A 24,026-nucleotide genomic window follows, 5' to 3' on the forward strand; every position below is an offset into this window, starting at 1 on the left:
TGTGTGTGTGTTTGCGCTGTCTCACCATTGTCATCAAAAGTTAACATTTCCTGTTGAATGATGCATCACACACTAAAGGGCATGTGTTCCTGTTAACACTAACACGTTTAAACAATTGCTGTGTTACATCTAGACCTACACTTTCAAATGGCATGGAAGACAGCATTAAAATGGATGGGATAGACACATCGAGAGGGGAAGAGAGAAGGAGTAAGATGAAAAACAGTGGAACCAGAGGAAGTGCTTGTGGAAGGAGAGGAAGGAGAAAACTTGAGATTTTGTTTTGGTGTCACATCAGTTTCACAAAGCTGTACTTATTATACTTTCAAAATAGAATAGAGTACGGGGCTCCTGTGTGACTCATTCTGTTAAGGAACTGTGACTGATAGCCCTGCAGAGAGATGCACAACTGACATCACCCAAAGAAAAGAGCGTTTGAGACAACTGGGTTGACAGAATCTAATCGCACACTAGGGCTGATCAATCTGGCACCTGTGGTCCAACCGTTGAGCTGCACATAAAGTGTCATCCTCCAACTCCCCTCTGCTAGGGCTGGACTACGGCGTGATAAGAAGCAGTGGCTGACATCCTGTGCTTTGGAGGAGACCACATCCTTCTCTGCACTCTTTCGAAACGATAACGAGGTTTCAGCAATAAGCGCTGAAGATGCATTCAAACTCGGAAAAAAGTGGGAAAGCACTTAAAAATAAATAAATAAATATATAATAAAATAGAATAGTTATTGTCTATGTCAAAATAATTTTGTCTCTTTGACTTCAAAGAAGATGCATAAACATATCCCCAACTAACACTAAACATTTCAAGAACACTGGGGAGACTCAGCATAGATTCCTGTTTGGTTGTGAGATAACAGGCCAAGAATATTCCTCAAAAAGTCTCATAACATAACATGTCCCATACAAACCTACTGGGAACATCCACTAATGGTTTTATTTGTCATTAAAAAGTACATGCCAACTCAAGATGCCATGCTTATTGTTTTCTAAAATAGTTAGTACACATCATTAAACCAAACTATTACCATTTTACAAGGCTAATCTATTGAGCCTGTAACTAGCTATACTTACGGTTCTTACTTGATGGTCAGCTCTCTTTTAACTATCATTCCAAAATCTGGTTAAAAAACTCAAGTTGAAGTTGGGTTTTTACTTTAGAAATAAATCGAGTTTCTCTGTAAATGTACATTTGTCAAAACTACCTTATTGCCAGTTTGTGATTATGGTGATGTATATTACATGAACGCACATACCTATCATCTTCACATAATAGACAAAGTGTATCATGGACCCCTGAGACTTATCACAAGTAGAAGCCTCACTCATCATTGCTCACTGAACTCTGTGGTTGGTTGGCTCGCCCTATCCATGAATCAGGTATGTTTTCATGTATGAGACAATTTTGGGAATTCCTCCCAGCTACGTTTCATGTTATTTGACCCCTTAATTATGGTGCATACCAGTAAGGATAACAAAAACTTTGATAACGAAGTTTCCTACTGTCCGTACTGAGCTAGGAAAAAAGGCTTTTAAGTTCTCTGCACTATCTGCCTGGAATAGCTTACAGAGGGAGGGTCGGCTCACAGACCTGGTTACTCTTTGAGAATTTAAATCAGTTATAAAAAGCAAAGAACTTAATGCAATTGGTTGCTACGACTGTTTTTGAACTTCCTATGTTTTTATCTATATTTTATTACTGATTTTATGTAATTTATTTGTGTGGTTGGGTATCTAAGTGTGTGTGAAACAGGACATTGCTGTAAAAGAACATACATGCTCAGTCAACCTACCCTGTATAAATAAAGCTTAAATAAATAAAATAATAAGAATATACAGCTGGCCGAGTCAGGCAGAGGAGTGAAGCTATGTATATATTGGGGTAAACAGCCACACTTTTGGGGGGAGAGTGTTAAAGTCAAGCTATGCTAACAGATACCAGCAGATTCATGAAACATTCAGGTTTCTAAAATGGTTACTTGACATCAAGAAAGCTGTTCGCTTAACAGTTTAAAATAGATATGACAACTGAGTCAATGGAAAATTAAGACCAACAGTCACAGACAACCAGAAAGAATGAGATATAAACAGCCTTTGGCTGTTTTTTAAAATTGTGAATATTTGTATCTTCAATTGGTTAATATCAACAGTGATGCTCAACATTTGTGATTGTGCATACTCTGGCCCAGTACCATACAAGTTGTGAAAAAGATTTATCTCCTGGGGATAGCAACATCAACCTCCAGGTAAAACCACAGCCAATTTTCTGCAATTTACATGCCCACCCAAAGTCCATGCTTTCAGATGAGTGTCACCATTTCCCTGGGCATGAAGAAGTGTCCTTGAGCAAGACACCTAATCCCTAACTGCTCTGGCGAATGAGAGGCATCAATTGTGAAGCGCTTTGGATAAAAGCGCTATATAAATGCAGTCCATTTACCATTTACCATTTATATGAGCTGTTTATCTTAATCCATTAATTAAATTACAGTTAAAATCCATAAGCCTACTTCTATTTAAAAACATCAAATAAGCCTGATCCTAACTGGTATGCGCCATAATGATGGGTCAAATAACAAGAAAGGTAGCTGGGGAGAATTCCCAAAATTGTCTTATAAATGAAAACATACATGTGGCTAAGTCAATGCATAAATATGGTGATACAAAATGGGTAGACTGCCACACGTAACCTAGTAATCTAGAGCTCCACACAAACTACCCAAGAATAAAACCCTGCTTAACCCCTGTACACAAACAAGCGTGTTCTAATGGTCTCTTGACATTTATATGTAATAAAAATATATTCTAACATAAAAAGTATCTACTCCAGCATTAACCTCCCTTTGCATCTTACAATGATGCACATTGCAATAATTGCTGTGTTCTAATATTTCTCCAAATTAAATTTGCATACGATAACACAAGAGGTCTTCTGGCAAGAGCGAGCTGATAGGTACGATCTTAGAGCTGGGAGTTGGGATGAGAGAGCGACGAGGTGGGAGCACTGAGCTCACTCGAGCTCCAAGGTGCGAGGTGCGAGCTTGGATCAGCAAACTGAGAGCTGGGAGCTGGGAGCTGGGCTCTAGGTGCAAGCTCGGAGCTACGAGCTCACAGCTCACATTTGAGGATTGAACTTTAATGCAATAATTTTCTTATTCTATTTTGTTTTCCCTTCGTGCTACTGATGTAATAAACAATAGATTCCCCAAGCTCATTTAAAAGCGACAATGATGTTTTGATTATGCTGCTCTTTAATACAGCATGCAGGTGTTCTTACCTTTGTGCTGAGCTCCTGGTCTGTTGAGTGAGGTCTGGCCCAGTGTGCTGTACACATCTTGGTATGGAGAGGCCAGGTCAGTGTATATGCCTTCTGAATCTTTGGAGACTAATGCTGCCATTTCTGACAACTGCTGCTAGTCCTCAGTCCAGTATTGCTTTTTATATATTTTGTGTCACTGTGGTCGGTGGTACTTGAGCAGAAAATAAACTCGCATTGAGAGATCAGGAAGCTGATCAGGGCTCGACATTAACACCCGCCACCCCCAAAAGCCATCGGAAATGAAATACTACATGATACTACAACTCCCATGAGTGATGGGAGCACACAGTGTGCACATCCCAATGGCCATCTACTTCACCCCTCTCTTGCTTCCTCTGTTCGATAAGGTGAACTCAACCGAAATCAAACAGCCACGCACAGCACTGTATATCCAAATGTGTGTAGGCTATACCTGTACTCACTGCAGCTTCAAAGCGTTTGTTTAATGACACTCCACCCCAGCAGAGAGCGATTCAAGTTCTCCAGTTCTGATCGGGAAACGGAGAGCTAACAATAATTGCAGCATCAAACACAGAAAACAGCAATGGTCCAGTAAAGCATGAACTTTATGCAAATTTAAAAAATGCAAAAGATGGAAAAAAATAAAATATAGTTCTAAAGGGATTGTGATTACAGCGGGTCTAATTATTAGTTTTACACAGGTTTATAGTCATAATATGAGAGCACTAATTAAAATTCTGCTCTTTTTCATATTTTTGAGTACACTCATGAGACATGATGAAATCACGCATAAAATTGAACAATCTTTTCTCAGATTGTTTTCCATCTTGTTGATCCCGCAATAACACAATTAAAATGCCTTTCTCCTGCTCCAGATGTGACACATGCTACAGATCCAGGGCCAGGATTGAGTACCAGCTTAGCATGTACAAAAAACCGAAGTACCGGCTTTGTGATCACCAATGAACAACAAATAAAACAGCATCATCAGAACGACAGCGTATTTCTCAGAAAACAGAGTATCTCTAAATTTAAAAAAGACATGATCTACTAATAATGAGGGCCTTCTTTCCTTTGGTTTGTGTCTACATTTTTTCATTGTTTGCACTCGTCTTGAATTTCTGTCTTCCATTATTTCACGTTTCCTGTTTATTTTTTATCACACTTATCCTATCGTGGGTTTTTTCCACCTTATATATACTCAGCCACAAAGTAACAGTGTTACTTTTCAGTTTATGAGTAAAAAAGAAAAAATGACAGAAATGACAATGATAAACAAAATTGTATTTCCTCCTTTCTAAACTTTAGCACTACATGCATAAATAATATACACTCACTGAGAGCTCTTTCTATCAGCAGATAATTCCACAAAATGAACACATTACATATCAACTTTTGTAGAAAAGTGACAGCTGTTCTCAATTTCAGTGTAAATGTACAGTATCACAACCGCAGAATGAGGACCATTTTAAATGTATGGTTTCATATACTTACAGTACGTCCATAGAACCAGTCATGTAATAGCTTAAATCTACTCTGCATGTACTGTTATATCAATGCATTTAATAAAGCTTAGTCTCACAGACACATTTCTAGTTAACATAGCAGTGCAGTATGTATATTCCATATATTCCCAAAAGAAACCTTGTGGTCATTTTATTGGTCCTATGTTTGACTGTCAAACCTGCGATGTTCAGCTGCCTCTCACAAGGTAAAATAACCAAAAACATACAATGAAAAAAATGGTTTAGGGGAGCAGAGCATTCGTTTCACAGATCCATTTCTCCATATTAGAACAGTAATAATCATCCCATCCATTAATCTCAGGGGCAATCATGGCACAATCAAACCCACTTTGATCATCTGGCTTTCCACTCCCCCAGAATCTGAAAAGAAAGCAAAGACTGAGACACAGAAGCTCTACTTCTCTGCGGTTTTCTACAGAGCTACAGTGACTCCTTCTCATTCTCTGTCTATTGCCATCAGTGACACAGAGAGTTCAGACAGCGTAATTATATATCTTGTTGGAAGATAATTCTGGATTAACTGTACTCATTAAATCAACCTCATCATCCAAACAGAACAATATTAAAGATAAAAAGGGTAAAGTACACATATGCATAACCAGAAATATATCCAGTGACATATTTCACTGCAGTAACACAAACCTTAGACTGGCTTACATCAGAGAAACATTCATATTTCTGATCTGCCTAGATGTTGTTTCAAATTATACAGGATTGTGTCTGTCTATAATTTTATAATTTTTATAATTTTAATTTTAATTTTTGTGTAAGAATTCTTACCCTTTCTGCAGAGGGGTTCTATCCACCCAGAGCCAGTTACCCTTAATTGCTGAGAGACTCAGTCCAATCCAGGTACAGTATTTTGCTATGTTGGTGATGAACCGCTGAAAACAAGCACAGAATGACCCTCACTGCTCTCTCTGTGGATGTAGACACTGGGAGACAAACAGCCCATACTGACACTTTCTGGATCTGAGAGATACTGAGCTACAGCATGAGCCACACCCCACTGATATATGCAATTCACTCATAGTGTTAATATTGAACACGTTAGATTGTAAGAACCAACACAAGATGAGAAACATAATTACATTTGCAGTGGCTACTTATGAATGTATGTTACCAGTTTTATCTCCATGCACTCACTCACCGTCTCATTCATTAATTCTTTCACGGAGCCTTACCTGTTCCTCTCCACTCTCTATAATCACCAGGTCAGCTCCCCTTTTAATGCAGTCACTGCGACTGTCAAACCAATTCTTCTTCTCATTAGAGAAGTAGTAACACTTGGAAGAGAACTGTGACCAGCCCTGTGGACAGGGTTCACACACTCTGCCTGTACAGGAGGAACAGGCAGCAGACTCAGAGAATTACATTTTCATATGTAATAGTGTAAATGTAAATTCTTTTCTGCAGATGAACAACAGAGTAGCACCACTCACTCTGTGAACTGGAGGGACAGTACAGCTCCAAAAAGGGGAGTTTCTTTAATATTGCATTGTAATTTGTCTGTTGCTGGACCTTCTCTTCATTCATGGTGCTGCAACTGCTTCTGAGCTCCTCCAGTTCTCTCTCCAACATTGAATATTTCTCTGATTGATTTGTATTTAATACACAAGGAGAAGGGCAATTCTTAGAAAAGAATTATCAAAAAAATTACCACTTATCAGGATGACACAGACCACTGTGCTAAATTGTGGAAACAGAAGCTCAAAGTCATAGGCTGACCTCATCATTTAAGTTTGTGAACTGTGAATGAAGAAATATAGGCATACTAGTAAAAAAAATTTTAAAAGTTGAGTGAAATTTAAATTTGTGTTGTTAAATCAATGTATTAATTCACACAGTGTTAGAGAATTATGAACAATTGTTTTGTTTATTTGGGCTCTGTAAGAATATTGCAGTATATATTTAACAGTATATATGAATGAATAAATATCTATATACAGATGGGTGACAAATTATATTTTAAAATTTTTTAAATATATACATTTTTTATGTAAATTATAGAATCAACACTACAATAAAGATCAATCATGCAACAACAAAAAATGCATTTCAGGGTGAAGTGTTTGCTTCTCGTCCAAATTAAATGTGTCTCAATTACATTGTCAAACTGTGATTTGCTAAGCATGTTGAGTGGTATTTGAAAAAAATAATGATCAAATGTGATCAAGGCATCAACATCACATATTAGCTCTTATGTCGCAACTTATTTATTACTTATAAATATTTATTTTTCTTAAAATAGAATGCACATCAACAGCTGGGTGAAAATAGAGGGGATTGGCCAAAAGCAATATCCTGCATATGTGAACCTCACTATATGATATTCATTTGTAAAATGACAGAACAGATTTGTTTTTTACTTTAAAATGACAGTTTACTAGGATGACAGGAGGAACAGGCAGCAGACTCTGAGAATTACCTTTTCGTATGTAACAGGGTAAATGTAAATGCTTTTCTGCAGATGCACAACAGAGTAGCACCACTCACTCTGTGAACTGGAGGGACAGTACTGCTCCAAAAAGGGAAGTTTCTTAAATATTTCATTGTACTTACCCTGTTGTTGGACCTTCTCTTTATTCATGGTGCTGCAACTGGTTCTGAGCTCCTCCAGTTCTTTCTCAAACATTGAATATTTCTCTGATTGAATTGTATTTAATACACAAGGAGAAGGGCAATTCTTAGAAAAAAATTATCAAATGACCACTTATCAGGATGACACAGACCACTGTGCTAAATTGCGGAAACAGAAGCTAAAAGCCATAGGCTGACCTCATCATTTAAGTTTGTGAACTGTGAATGAAGAAATATAGGCATACTAGTAAAAATATTTTTTAAAGTTGAGTGAAATTTAAATTTGTGTTGTTAAATCAATGTATTCATTTACACAGTGTTAGAGAATTATGAACAATTTTTTTTGGTTATTTGGGCTCTGTAAGAATATTGCAGTATATATTTAATAGTATATGTGAATGAATAAATATCTATATACAGATGGGTGACAAATTATATTTTAATTTTTTAAAAATATATACATTTTTTATGTAAATTATAGAATCAACACTACAATAAAAATCAATCATGCAACAACAAAAAATGCATTTCAGGATGAAGTGTTTGCTTCTCGTCCAAATTAAATGTGTCTCAATTACATTGTCAAACTGTGTTTTGCTAAGCATGTTGAGTGGTATTTGAAACAAATAATGACCAAAAGTGATCAAGGCATCAACATCACATATTAGCTTTTATGTCGCAACTTATTTATTACTTATAAATATTTATTTTTTCTTAAAATAGAATGCTCATCAACAGCTGGGTGAAAATAGAGGGGATTAGCCAAAAGCAATATCCTGCATATGTGATCCTCACTATATGATGTTCATTTGTAAAATGACAGAACAGATTTGTTTTTTACTTTAAAATGACAGTGTACTAGGATCACAGGAGGAACAGGCAGCAGACTCTGAAAATTACATTTTCATATGTAATAGTGTAAATGTAAATGCTTTTCTGCAGATGCACAACAGAGTAGCACCACTCACTCTGTGAACTGGAGGGCCAGTACTGCTCAAAAAAGGCGAGTTTCTTAAATACTTCATTGTACTTACCCTGTTGTTGGACCTTCTCTTTATTCATGGTGTTGTAACTGGTTCTGAGCTCCTCCATTTCTCTCTCCAAAATTGAATATTTGCCTGATTGAATTGTATTTAATACACAAGGAGAAGGGCAATCCTTAGAAAAAAATTATCAAAAAATATGACCACTTATCAGGATGACACAGACCACTGTGCTAAATTGTGGAAACAGAAGCTCAAAGCCATAGGCTGACCTCATCATTTAAGTTTGTGAACTGTGAATGAAGAAATATAGGCATACTTGTAAAAAAAAATTTTTAAGTTGAGTGAGATTTAAATTTGTGTTGTTAAATCAATGTATTAATTTACACAGTGTTAGAGAATTATTAACAATCTTTTTGTTTATTTGGGCTCTGTAAGAATATTGCAGTATATATTTAACAGTATATGTGAATGAATTAATATCTATATACAGATGGGTGACAAATTATATTTAATTTTTTTTAAAATATATACATTTTTTGTGTAAATTATAGAATCAACACACAATAAAGATCAATCATGCAACAACAAAAAATGCATTTCAGGATGAAGTGTTTGCTTCTCGTCCAAATTAAATGTGTCTCAATTACATTGTCAAACTGTGTTTTGCTAAGCATGTTGAGTGGTATTTGAAAAAAATAATGATCAAATGTGATCAAGGCATCAACATCACATATTAGCTCTTATGTCGCAACTTATTTATTACTTATAAATATTTATTTTTCTTAAAATAGAATGCACATCAACAGCTGGGTGAAAATAGAGGGGATTGGCCAAAAGCAATATCCTGCATATGTGAACCTCACTATATGATATTCATTTGTAAAATGACAGAACAGATTTGTTTTTTACTTTAAAATGACAGTTTACTAGGATGACAGGAGGAACAGGCAGCAGACTCTGAGAATTACCTTTTCGTATGTAACAGGGTAAATGTAAATGCTTTTCTGCAGATGCACAACAGAGTAGCACCACTCACTCTGTGAACTGGAGGGACAGTACTGCTCCAAAAAGGGAAGTTTCTTAAATATTTCATTGTACTTACCCTGTTGTTGGACCTTCTCTTTATTCATGGTGCTGCAACTGGTTCTGAGCTCCTCCAGTTCTTTCTCAAACATTGAATATTTCTCTGATTGAATTGTATTTAATACACAAAGAGAAGGGCAATTCTTAGAAAAAAATTATCAAATGACCACTTATCAGGATGACACAGACCACTGTGCTAAATTGCGGAAACAGAAGCTAAAAGCCATAGGCTGACCTCATCATTTAAGTTTGTGAACTGTGAATGAAGAAATATAGGCATACTAGTAAAAATATTTTTTAAAGTTGAGTGAAATTTAAATTTGTGTTGTTAAATCAATGTATTCATTTACACAGTGTTAGAGAATTATGAACAATTTTTTTTGGTTATTTGGGCTCTGTAAGAATATTGCAGTATATATTTAATAGTATATGTGAATGAATAAATATCTATATACAGATGGGTGACAAATTATATTTTAATTTTTTAAAAATATATACATTTTTTATGTAAATTATAGAATCAACACTACAATAAAAATCAATCATGCAACAACAAAAAATGCATTTCAGGATGAAGTGTTTGCTTCTCGTCCAAATTAAATGTGTCTCAATTACATTGTCAAACTGTGTTTTGCTAAGCATGTTGAGTGGTATTTGAAACAAATAATGACCAAAAGTGATCAAGGCATCAACATCACATATTAGCTTTTATGTCGCAACTTATTTATTACTTATAAATATTTATTTTTTCTTAAAATAGAATGCTCATCAACAGCTGGGTGAAAATAGAGGGGATTAGCCAAAAGCAATATCCTGCATATGTGATCCTCACTATATGATGTTCATTTGTAAAATGACAGAACAGATTTGTTTTTTACTTTAAAATGACAGTGTACTAGGATCACAGGAGGAACAGGCAGCAGACTCTGAAAATTACATTTTCATTTGTAATAGTGTAAATGTAAATGCTTTTCTGCAGATGAACAACAGAGTAGCACCACTCACTCTGTGAACTGGAGGGCCAGTACTGCTCCAAAAAGGGGAGTTTCTTAAATATTTCATTGTACTTACTCGGTTGGTGTACCTTCTCTTTATTCATGGTGCTGCAATTGCGTCTGGGCTCCTCCAGGTCTCTCTCCAACATTGAATAGTTCCCTGATAGACTGGTATCTAATACACAAAGGGAAATGCATTCTTTAGGAAATAAAAGTATTGATTAAGGACATTTACCGAAATTCACCACAGTTCAGTATGATACAGACCACTGTACTAATCTTTGGAAACAAAAGCTCAAAGCCACATCATTTTTTAGGTTTGTGACCTGTGAATGAAGAAATTTAGGCAAACTATGAGTGAAATTTTAATTGTGTTGTAAAATCAATGTATTACTTTTATTACTTTACACAATGTTGGAGAATTATGAATAACCATTGTTTATGCATACAGATGGGTGACAAGTTACATAAATTATATAATTTTATAAATATATACATTTATTTATATACAGTATATATATATATAAGAAAAAACATGCAAAAAGTGCATTTCATGAGGAAGTCTTTGTGTCATGGTCCTGTTTTCCTGTCTGTGTTTCCCCTGTTGGGCCGCCAGATGGCGGCACTTCTGTTTTGTGCCCTGCTCCCCCCCTGTTAATTGTATGATTGTTTCATTGTCTCGTTATCCCATCATTGTTCCCACCTGTCTTATCCCCTCCTTCTGGTTTGATTGTTTTTTGAGTTCACCTGTGTCTTGTTACCCTTGTCTATTTAAGTTCTCTGTTCCCTTGACTCGGGTGCTGGTTCCTTGCGTTTGTTCTGCCTTGTGTTTGTTACCGATGTATGTTCAGTCCATTTATACCTGCCTGCGTTCTTTTACCTGTTTGTGTTTGTTCCCTGACTTACATGTACCTGCCTGCTTGTGTTTGTTCCCTGACTTACATGTACCTGCCTGCTTGTGTTTGTTTCCTGACTTACATGTACCTGCCTGCTTGTGTTTGTTTCCTGACTTGTTTTGTTCCTGACTTGTTTTGTTCCTGACTTGTTTTGTTCCTGACTTGTTTAGTTCCTGACTTGTTTAGTTCCTGACTTGTTTAGTCCCTGACTTGTTTAGTCCCTGACTTGTTTAGTCCCTGACTTGTTTAGTCCCTGACTTGTTTAGTCCCTGACTTGTTTAGTCCCTGACTTGTTTAGTCCCTGACTTGTTTAGTCCCTGACTTGTTTAGTCCCTGACTTGTTTAGTCCCTGACTTGTTTAGTCCCTGACTTGTTTAGTCCCTGACTTGTTTAGTCCCTGACTTGTTTAGTCCCTGACTTGTTTATTTGCCCTTGTGTTCTGCCTGCCTGCGTTCTGCCCTGACTGTGTTCTGTCCTGCCCGTGTTTGAGTTCCTCTTGTTTTCTGTTTTATTTAGAGATTTTTTGAGTTCGTGTTTTTTCCCTTTGTGGCCTTGTCTGTTCCCTGCTTGTTTTTCTGTCTATAGTAAAGTCTTTGTTCCCCTCCCATTTTGGATTTGTGTTTTCTTTTCCCTCTGCGTTTGGGTCCCCCCCACCCGCGCCGTGACACTTTGCTTCTCGTCCAAATTAAATGTGTCTCAATTACAGTGTCAAACTGTTTTGGTAAAAATGTTAAATGGTTTTTGAAAAAAGTAATGGCCAGCAATGATCAACATCACATATTGGCTCTTATGTAGTAACTTATTTATTATTTGTAAAAGTATATAATTTTTGTTTTTAATAGAATGTGTATAAACAGCTGGATGAAAATGAAAGGGATTGGCCAGAAGCAATACCCTGAATCCTACTATATGATATTAATTTGTAAAATGGCAAAACCGATCCGTTTTTTACTTTTAAATGACAGTGAAGAGACACAGACAGTTACTCACAGAGGACACACAGGACTAATGTGGCAGCCAATAAGAGAGCACACAGCAGCCCCAGACACACTGCAGCCCGTCTGTAGGGATGTGAGCTTTGCCCACTGCGCCCTGTGGTCAAGAAAACAGACCAGTTAAGCAGAATGTCTCATTTCTTTGATGTTTTATATAGTTGTTCTTGTAGCTAGTCTTTTTTCAATTTAAAACCAAACATACTGCAGTAAAGTTTTTCAACAGCAAATAAAAATTCACTACTGATATTCACCTACGTAACTACCAAATATTCACAAAATAAAAATACAGCAGGCCTGCACTCCTAAATGAATATAAGAGCGTGGGCCTACCCCATTTCGATCTCAATTTTATGTGACTACATTAGGTCAAAAAATGTTCAGCTCTTCAGAAGAAAAGCAAGTGTGTGGGATGTAAGACTCTGCCCATTGGGGGTCAGATAAGGTTCTGTTCTAATATATTGTTTCTGTGCGTGTGTGTGCGCGCACGCGTGTGTGCGTGTTTGTGCTTTCTTCACCATTGTCATCAAAAGTTTACATTTCCTGTTGAATGATGCATCACACACTAAAGGGCATGTGTTCCTGTTAACACTAACACGTTTAAACAATTGCTGTGTTACATCTAGACCTACACTTTCAAATGGCATGGAAGACAGCATTAAAATGGATGGGGAGGACACATCGAGAGGGGAAGAGAGAAGGAGTAAGATGAAAAACAGTGGAACCAGAGGAAGTGCTTGTGGAAGGAGAGGAAGGAGGAAACTTGAGATTTTGTTTTTGTGTCACATCAGTTTCACAAAGCTGTACTTATTATACTTTCAAAATAGAATAGAGTACGGGGCTCCTTTGTGGCTCATTCTGTTAAAGAACTGTGACTGATAGCCCAGCAGGGAGATGCACAACTGACATCACCCAAAGAAAAGAGTGTTTGAGACAGAATCTAATCGCACACTAGGGCTGGTCAATCTGGCACCTGTGGTCCAACTGTTGAGCTGCACATAAAGTGTCTTCCTCCAACTCCCCTCTGCTAGGGCTGGACTACGGCGTGATAAGAAGCAGTGGCTGACATCCTGTGCTTTGGAGGAGACCACATCCTTCTCTGCACTCTTCCGAAACGATAACGAAGTTTCAGCAATAAGCGCTGAAGATGCATTCAAACTCGGAAAAAAGTGGGAAAGCACTTAAAAATACATAAATAAATATATAATAAAATAGAATAGTTATTGTCTATGTCAAAATAATTTTGTCTCTTTGACTTCAAAGAAGACGCATAAACATATCCCCAACTAACACTAAACATTTCAAGAACACTGGGGAGACTCAGCATAGATTCCTGTTTGGTTGTGAGATAACAGGACAAGAACATTCCTCAAAAAGTCTCATAACATAACATGTCCCATACAAACCTACTGGGAACATCCACTGATGGTTTTATTTGTCATTAAAAAGTACATGCCAACTCAAGATGCCATGCTTATTGTTTTCTAAAATAGTTAGTACACATCATTAAACCAAACTATTACCATTTTACAAGGCCAATCTATTGAGCCTGTAACTAGCTATACTTACGGTTCTTACTTGATGGTCAGCTCTCTTTTAACTATCATTCCAACATCTGGTTAAGAAACTCAAGTTGAATTTGGGTTTTTACTTTAGAAATAAATCGAGTTTCTCTGTAAATGTACATTTGTCAAAACTACCTTATTGCCAGTTTGTGATTATGGTGATGTATATTACATGAACGCACATACCTATCATCTTCACATAATAGACAAAGTGTATCATGGAGCCCTCAGATTTATCACAAGAAAAAGGCTAACTCATTATTGCTCACTGTACTTGGTGCTTGGTGGGCCAGCTCTTTCTATGCATCGACCATCAACTTAGCCACTGGTATGTTTTTATTTAAGACAATTTTGGGAATTCTCCCCAGCTGCCTTTCTAGTTATTTGACCCAGAATTATGATGCATACCAGTCAGGATCACATGATACTTTGATAATGAAAGTTCCTACTGTCCGTACTGAGCTAGGTAAAAAGGCTTTTAAGTTCTCTGCACTATCTGCCTGGAATAGCTTACAGAGGGAGGTTCGGCTCACAGACCTGATTACTCTTTGAGAATTTAAATCAGTTATAAAAAGCAAAGAACTTAATGCAATTGGTTGCTACGACTGTTTTTGAACTTACTATGTTTTTATCTATATTTTATTACTGATTTTAAGTAATTTATTGTGTGGTTGGGTATCTAAGAGTGTGTGAAACAGGGCATTGCTGTAAAAGAACATACATGCTCAGTCAACCTACCCTGTATAAATAAAGCTTAAATAAATAAAATAATAAGAATATACAGCTGGCCGAGTCAGGCAGAGGAGTGAAGCTATGTATATATTGGGGTAAGCAGCCACACTTTTGGGGGGAGAGTGTTAAAGTCAAGCTATGCTAACAGATACTAGCAGATTCATGGTTCAAATTAAGAAACATTCAGGTTTCTAAAATGGTTACTTGACATCAAGAAAGCTGTTCGCTTAACAGTTTAAAATAGATATGACAACTGAGTCAATGGAAAATTAAGACCAACAGTCACAGACAACCGGAAAGAATGAGATATAAACAGCCTTTGGCTTTTTAAAAAATTTGTGAATATTTGTATCTTCAATTGGTTAATATCAACAGCAATGCTCAACATTGTGATTGTGCATACTCTGGCCCAGTACCACTACAAGTCATGAAAAAGATTTATCTCCTGGGGATAGCAACATCAACCCCAGGTAAAACCACAGCCAATTTTCTGCAACTTACATGCCCACCCAATGTCCATGCTTTCAGATGAGTGTCACCGTTTATATGAGCTGTTTATCTTAATCCATTAATTAAATTGCAATTAAAATCCATAAGCCTACTTCTATTTAAAAACATCAAATAAGCATGATCCTAACTGGTATGCGCCATAATTCTGGGTCAAATAACAAGAAAGGTAGCTGGGGAGAGTTCCCAAAATTGTCTTATGAATGAAAACATACCAGTGGCTAAGTCAATGCATAAATATGGTGATACAAAATGGGTCGACTGCCACACGTAACCTAGTTATCTAGAGCTCCACACAAACTACCCAAGAATAACACCCTGTTTAACCCCTGTACACAAACAAGCGTTTTCTAATGGACTCTTAACATTTATATGTAATAAAAATATATTCTAACATAAAAATTGTCTACTCCAGCATTAACCTCCCTTTGCATCTTACAATGATGCAAATTGCAATAATTGCTGTGTTCTAATATTTCTCCAAATTAAATGTGCATACGATAACACAAGAGGTCTTCTGGCAAGAGTGAGCTGATAGGTACGATCTGAGAGCTGGGAGTTGGGATGAGAGAGCTACGAGGTGGGAGCACTGAGCTCACTCAAGCTCCAAGGTGCGAGGTGCGAGCTCGGATCAGCAAACTGAGAGCTGGGAGCTGGGAGCTGGGAGCTGGGAGCTGGGAGCTGGGAGCTGGGAGCTGGGCTCTAGGTGCAAGCTCAGAGCTACGAGCTCGCTGCTCACATTTGAGGATTAAACTTTAATGCAATAATTTTCTTATTCTATTTTGTTTTCCCTTCGTGCTACTGATGTAATAAACAATAGATTCCCCAAGCTCATTTAAAAGCGACAATGACCTCTTGATTATGCTGCTCTTTAATACACTGTGCAGGTGTTCTTACCTGTGTGCTGAGCTCCTGGGCTGTTGAGTGAGGTCTGACCCAGTGTGCTGTACACATCTTGGTATGGAGAGGCCAGGTCAGTGTATATGCCTTCTGAATCTTTGGAGACTGTAGATGCTGCCATTTCTGACAACTTCTGCTAGTGCTCTGGCCAGTATTGCTTTTTATATATTTTGTGTCACTGTGGTCTGTGGTACTTGAACAGAAAATAAATTCGCATTGAGAGATCAGGAAGCTGATCAGGGCTCGACATTAACACCCGCCACCCCCCCAAAAGCCATTTGAAATGAAATACTACATGATACTACGACTCCCATGAGTGATGGGTGCACACTGTGTACTCATCCCATTGGCCATCTACTTCACCCCTCTCTTGCTTGATCAGTTCGATTAGGTGAACTCAACCAAAATAAAACAGCCACACACAGCACTGCATATCCAAATGTGTGTAGGCTATACCTGTACTCACTGCAGCTTCAAAGTGTTTGTTTAATGACACTCCACCCCAGCAGAGAGCGAATCAAGTTCTCCAGTTCTGATCGGGAAACGAAGAGCTGACAATAATTGCAGCATCAAACACAGAAAACAGCAATGGTCCAGTAAAGCATTAACTTTATGCAAATGAAAAAAATGCAAAAGGTAGAAAAAAGAAAATATAGTTCTAAAGAGAATGTGATTACAGCTGGTCTATTTATTATTTTTACACAGGTTCATAGTCACAATATAAGAGCACTAATTAAAATTTTCCAGTTTTTCAAATTTTCGAATACACTCATGAGACATGATGAAATCACACTAAAATTTGAACAATCTTTTCTGAGATTGATTTCCATCTTGTTGATCCCGCGATAACACAATTAAAATGCCTTTCTCCTGCTCCAGATGTGACACATGATATAGCACAGAAAGCTGTGCTACAGTTCCAGGGCCAGGATTGAGTAGCAGCTTAGCATGTACAAGACCGAAGTACCGGCTTTGTGATCACCAATAAACAACAAATAAAACAGCATCATCAGAACGACAGCGTATTTCTTAGAAAACAGTATTTCTAAAAATAAAAAAAGATGTGATCAAATAATAGCGAGGACCTTCTTTGCTTTGGTTTGTGTTTGCATGTTTACATGGTTTGCACTCTTCTTTAATTTCTGTCTTCCATTGTTTCACGTTTCATATTCATTTTTTATCACACTTATCCTATTCTGAGTTTTTTTTAAAAACCTATTTTATATGCAGCCACAGGGTGGCAGTGTTACCTTTCAGTTTATGAGTACAAAAGCAATAATGAAAGAAATGGCAAAAATGATAAACAAAATGGCATTTCTTCATTTCTAAACTTTAATACTCAATGCATAAATAATATACTTTCACATAAATGGACTGCATTTATATAGCGCTTTATCCAAAGCGCTTTACAATTTATGCCTCTCATTCACCAGAGCAGTTGGGGGTTAGGTGTCTTGCTCAGGGACACTTCGACATGCCCAGGGCGGGGATCGAACCAGCAACCCTCCGACTGCCAGACAACCGCTCTTACTTCCTGAGCTATATTCACAATATTTTAAACTCAAATGAATAACATTAAACATTAGTGTGCACCTGACATAACAATGAGTACAAAGTTAATGTCAGTGTGGCAAAGTAATGCTGTTTCTGTTGTATGGTTAAACAATACTAACCATCAATGAATTTAACAGAGCATTCATCATTTTTATCAATTTGTAACTGAATAGAAATGTCCGTTTTGTGTGTTAGAGAGCGAGAGAGAGTGTGTGTGTGTGTGTGTGTGTGTGCATGTGTGTGTGTGTGTGTTCGTGTGCACGCACTGTGTTTAATTTATAAAATGCATGATTTGCTATATATTTAGTGACATTATAATAGGAGGCAAGGGGACTTACTTCTCTTGGATTGATTTTGACTGTTTCATGACATCAAGTGACATCATGAGTTATGTCACAGTTAGCCTAGCATCCTGAATAAGCATGTTTAATTTCACCCTTTATAATGTTAGCCATTAGCCTGGTGACATTATTGGTTATGTCACTGTAGCAGTCGGTCCGCCGGAGAGGTGGATCGGTCTCGGCTGCGCCGGCTGGTGGAGAGAGCACATGCACCTGGGCTGCGTTAGCTAATCAGCCCAGGTGCTTAAAGGCGTGCTGCTCTCCACAGTTCGGGGCAGAGGCCAGGAGCTAACACCGAGAGTGCTGCTATGATTTTCATTTTGCTTTTGTTTGAGCACTTAATTAAACAAGCACGAAACCGTGCAGTTTACTTAAGTCCTAGAGTCACATAACACTTGTTTATTTGTGGGTATGGGTGGTTTTTGGCTTTAGGTCACAGCCTCTGTTTGGAGAGCCTTTATGAGATACTGAGTAAATAGGTACTGAGAGCTCTTTCTATTAGCAGATACTTTTACACAATGAACACATAAAACATCAACTTTAGTAGCAAAGTGACAGCTGTTCTCAATTTTAATGTAAAGGTACAGTATCACAACCACATAATGAGGACCATTTTAAATATATGTTCTTTAATTTTTTTAAACTTACAGTATGTCCAGAACAAATAATGTGATAGCTTCAATATACTCTGCATGTACAGTCATTTCAGTGCATTTAAAAAAGCTTAGTCTCACAGACACATTTCTAGTTAAAATAGCAGTATGTATTTATTTCCAACATAAACGGCAACATTGTGGTCTGCTTATTGGTCCTGTGTTTGACTGTCAAACCTGCCATGTTCAACTGCCTCTCACAAGGTAAAATAACCAAAAACATACAATGGTTTAGGGGAGCAGAGCATTCGTTTCACAGATGCATTGCTCCTTATTAGAACATCTATAAGCATCCCATGCATTCTTCTCAGGGGCAATCAGGGCACAATCATACCCACTTTGATCATCTGGCTTTCCACTCTCCCAGAATCTGTAAAGAAAGCAAAGACTGAGACACAGAAGCTCTACTTCTCTGCGGTTTTCTACAGAGATACAGTGACTCCTTCTCATTCTCTGTCTATTGCCGTCAGTGATACAGAGAGTTCAACAGCGTAATTATATATCTTGTTGGAAGATAATTCTGGATTAACTGTACTCATTAAATCAACCTCATCATACAAACAGAACAATATTAAAGATAAAAAGGGTAAAGTACACATATGCACTATCATAACCAGAAATATATCCAGTGACATATTTCACTGCAGTAACACAAACCTAAAACTGGCTTCCATCAGAAAAACATTCATATTTCTGATCTGCCTAGATGTTGTTTCAAATTATACAGGATTGTGTCTGTCTATAATTTTATAATTTTTATCATTTAAATTTTAATTTTTGTGTAAGAATTCTTACTCTTTCTGCAGAGGGGTTTCATCCACCCAGAGCCAGTTACTCTTAAATTCTGAGCGACTCAGTCCAATCCAGGTATGGGATTTTGCTATGTTGGTGATGAACCGCTGAAAACAAGCACAGAATGACCCTCACTGCTCTCTCTGTGGATGTAGACACTGAGAGACAAACAGCGCACACTGACACTTCCTCGATCTGAGAGATACTGAGCTACAGCATGAGCCACACCCGACTGATATATGCGATTCACTCATAGTGTTAATATTGAACACGTTAGATTGTAAGAACCAACACAAGATGAGAAACATAATTACATTTGCAGTGGCTACTTATGAATGTATGTTGCCAGTTTTATCTCCAACCACTCACTCACCGTTTCATTCATTAATTCTTTCACAGAGCCTTACCTGTTCGTCTTCACTCTCTATAATCACCAGGTCAGCTCCGCTTTTAATGCAGTCACTGCGACTGTCAAACCAATTCTTCTTCTTATTAGAGAAGTAGTAACACTTGGAAGAGAACTGTGACCAGCCCTGTGGACAGGGGCCACACACTCTGCCTGTACAGGAGGAACAGGTAGCAGACTCTGAGAATTACATTTTCATATGTAATAGTGTAAATGTAAATTATTTTCTGCAGATGAACAACAGAGTAGCACCACTCACTCTGTGAACTGGAGGGACAGTACTGCTCCAAAAAGGGGAATTTCTTAAATACTGCATTGTACTTTCTCTGTTGCTGGACCTTCTCTTCATTCATGGTGCTGTAACTGGTTCTGAGCTCCTCCAGTTCTCTCTTCAACATTGAATTGTTCTCTGATTGAATTGTATTTAATACACAAGGAGAAGGATAATCAAAAATATGACCATTTATCAGGATGACACAGACCACTGTGCTAAATTGTGGAAACAGAAGCTCAAAGCCATAGGCTGACCTCATCATTTAAGTTTGTGAACTGTGAATGAAGAAATATAGGCATACTAGGGGAAAACATTTTTAAAAGTTGAGTGAAATTTAAATTTGTGTTGTTAAATCAATGTATTCATTTACACAGTGTTAGAGAATTATGAACAATCTTTTTGTTTATTTGGGCTCTGTAAGAATATTGCAGTATATATTGAACAGTATATATGAATGAATAAATATCTATATACAGATGAATGACAAATTATATTTTAAGTTTTTTTTAAATATATACATTTTTAATGTAAATTATAGAATCAACACTACAATAAAGATCAATCATGCAACAACAAAAATGCATTTCAGGATGAAGTGTTTGCTTCTCGTCCAAATTAAATGTGTCTCAATTACATTGTCTAACTCTGTTTTGCTAAGCATGTTGAGTGGTATTTGAAAAAAATAATGACCAAAAGTGATCAAGGCATCAACATCACATATTAGCTCTTATGTCGCAACTAATTTATTACTTATAAATATTCCTTTTTTCTTAAAATAGAATGCACATCAACAGCTGGGTGAAAATAGAGGGGATTAGCCAAAAGCAATATCCTGCATATGTGAAATTCACTATATGATATTCATTTGTAAAATGACAGAACAGATTTGTTTTTTACTTTAAAATGACAGTTTACTAGGATCACAGGAGGAACAAGCAGCAGACTCTGAGAATTGCATTTTCATATGCAATAGCGTAAATGTAAATGCTTTTCTGCAGATGCACAACAGAGTAGCACCACTCACTCTGTGAACTGGAGGGACAGTACTGCTCCAAAAAGGGGAGTTTCTTAAATATTTCATTGTACTTACCCTGTTGTTGGACCTTCGTGGTGTTGCAACTGGTTCTGAGCTCCTCCATTTCTCTCTCCAAAATTGAATATTTGCCTGATTGAATTGTATTTAATACACAAGGAGAAGGGCAATCCTTAGAAAACAATTATCAAAAAATATGACCACTTATCAGGATGACACAGACCACTGTGCTAAATTGTGGAAACAGAAGCTCAAAGCCATAGGCTGATCTCATCATTTAAGTTTGTGAACTGTGAATGAAGAAATATAGGCATACTTGTAAAAAAAAAATTTAAAAGTTGAGTGAGATTTAAATTTGTGTTGTTAAATCAATGTATTAATTTACACAGTGTTAGAGAATTATGAACAATCTTTTTGTTTATTTGGGCTCTGTAAGAATATTTCAGTATATATTTAACAGTATATATGAATGAATAAATATCTATATACAGATGGGTGACAAATTATATTTTACATTTTTTTAAATATATACATTTTTTATGTAAATTATAGAATCAACACTACAATATAGATCAATCATGCAACAACAAAAAATGCATTTCAGGATGAAGTGTTTGCTTCTCGTCCAAATTAAATGTGTCTCAATTACATTGTCAAACTGTGTTTTGCTAAGCATGTTGAGTGGTATTTGAAAAAAATAATGACCAAAAGTGATCAAGGCATCAACATCACATATTAACTTTTATGTCGCAACTTATTTATTACTTATAAATATTTATTTTTTCTTAAAATAAAATGCTCATCAACAGCTGGGTGAAAATAGAGGGGATTAGCCAAAAGCAATATCCTGCATATGTGAACCTCACTATATGATATTCATTTGTAAAATGACAGAACAGATTTGTTTCTTACTTTAAAATGACAGTTTACTAGGATCACAGGAGGAACAGGCAACAGACTCTTAGAATTACCTTTTCATATGTAATAGTGTAAATGTAAATGCTTTTCTGCAGATGCACAACAGAGTAGCACCACTCACTCTGTGAACTGGAGGCACAGTACTGCTCCAAAAAGGGGAGTTTCTTAAATATTTCATTGTACTTACTCTGTTGTTGGACCTTCTCTTCATTCATGGTGCTGCAATTGCGTCTGGGCTCCTCCAGGTCTCTCTCCAACATTGAATAGTTCCCTGATGAGTGAAATTTTAATTGTGTTGTAAAATCAATGTATTACTTTTATTACTTTACACAATGTTGGAGAATTATGAATAACCATTGTTTATTTGGGCTCTGTAAGACTATTTTAGTATATATGAATGAAAAAAAATATGTCTCAATTACATTGTCAAACTGTGTTTTGGTAAGAATGTTGAATGGTTTTTGAAAAAAATAATGACCAGCAATGATCAAGGCATCAACATCACATATTAGCTCTTATGTACTAACTTATTTATTATTTGTAAATGTATAATTAATATATTTTTTTAATAGAATATGCATAAACAGCTGGATGAAAATGAAAGGGATTGGCCAGAAGCAATACCCTGAATCCCACTATATGATATTAATTTGTAAAATGGCAAAACCGATCCGTTTTTTACTTTTAAATGACAGTAAAGAGACGCAGACAGTTACTCACAGAGGACACACAGGACTAATGTGGCAGCCAATAAGAGAGCACACAGCAGCCCCAGACACACTGCAGCCCGTCTGTAGGGATGTGAGCTTTGCCCACTGCGCCCTGTGGTCAAGAAAACAAACCAGTTAAGCAGAATGTCAATTTTATATTTTATATTGTTCTTGTTGCTAGTTTTCTTTTTTTTCAATCCAAACATAATGCAGTAAATTAAAGCTTTACAACAGCAAATAAAAATCCACTACTGCAAACGAAACTACCAAATACAGGAGGCCTGCACTCATAACTGAATATAAGAGTGTGGGCCTACTCCATTTCTATCTCAATTTTATGTGACTATTTGTGGTGAAAAAACTATCACCTCTTCAGAAGAAAAGCAAGTGTGTGGGATGTAAGCCTCTGCCCATTGGGGGTCAGATAAGGTTCTGTTCTAATATATTGTTTCTGTGTGTGTGTGTGTGTGTGTGTGTGTGTTTGCGCTGTCTCACCATTGTCATCAAAAGTTAACATTTCCTGTTGAATGATGCATCACACACTAAAGGGCATGTGTTCCTGTTAACACTAACACGTTTAAACAATTGCTGTGTTACATCTAGACCTACACTTTCAAATGGCATGGAAGACAGCATTAAAATGGATGGGATAGACACATCGAGAGGGGAAGAGAGAAGGAGTAATATGAAAAACAGTGGAACCAGAGGAAGTGCTTGTGGAAGGAGAGGAAGGAGAAAACTTGAGATTTTGTTTTGGTGTCACATCAGTTTCACAAAGCTGTACTTATTATACTTTCAAAATAGAATAGAGTACGGGGCTCCTGTGTGACTCATTTTGTTAAGGAACTGTGACTGATAGCCCTGCAGAGAGATGCACAACTGACATCACCCAAAGAAAAGACTGTTTGAGACAGAATCTAATCGCACACTAGGGCTGGTCAATCTGGCACCTGTGGTCCAACTGTTGAGCTGCACATAAAGTGTCTTCCTCCAACTCCCCTCTGCTAGGGCTGGACTACGGCGTGATAAGAAGCAGTGGCTGACATCCTGTGCTTTGGAGGAGACCACATCCTTCTCTGCACTCTTCCGAAACGATAACGAGGTTTCAGCAATAAGCAATGAAGATGCATTCAAACTCGGAAAAAAGTGGGAAAGCACTTAAAAATACATAAATAAATATATAATAAAATAGAATAGTTATTGTCTATGTCAAAATAATTTTGTCTCTTTGACTTAAAAGAAGACACATAAACATATCCCCAACTAACACTAAACATTTCAAGAACACT

At 36.9% G+C, this 24,026-nt stretch overlaps 2 protein-coding genes across 2 annotated transcripts in view; both read right to left on the reverse strand.

Moving 5' to 3' along the window:
• Positions 1 to 24,026, reverse strand: part of LOC118209567 (CD209 antigen-like) — a 91,804-nt gene that overhangs the window by 32,827 nt on the left and 34,951 nt on the right. The gene's annotated exons all lie outside the window — the stretch shown is intronic.
• Positions 1 to 24,026, reverse strand: part of LOC118209565 — a 107,441-nt gene that overhangs the window by 5,200 nt on the left and 78,215 nt on the right. The window contains exons 22-24 of the mRNA XM_035385001.1: positions 21,216 to 21,241; positions 20,062 to 20,185; positions 6,005 to 6,156 (exon numbers count right to left, since the gene is read on the reverse strand). Of these exons, the coding sequence (XP_035240892.1) occupies positions 6,005 to 6,156; positions 20,062 to 20,185; positions 21,216 to 21,241 (302 nt within the window). The remainder of the gene's footprint in view (positions 1 to 6,004; positions 6,157 to 20,061; positions 20,186 to 21,215; positions 21,242 to 24,026) is intronic.

The sequence above is a fragment of the Anguilla anguilla genome, chromosome 12, assembly GCF_013347855.1.
Source record: "Anguilla anguilla isolate fAngAng1 chromosome 12, fAngAng1.pri, whole genome shotgun sequence".
NCBI classification, from domain to species: Eukaryota; Metazoa; Chordata; class Actinopteri; order Anguilliformes; family Anguillidae; genus Anguilla; species Anguilla anguilla.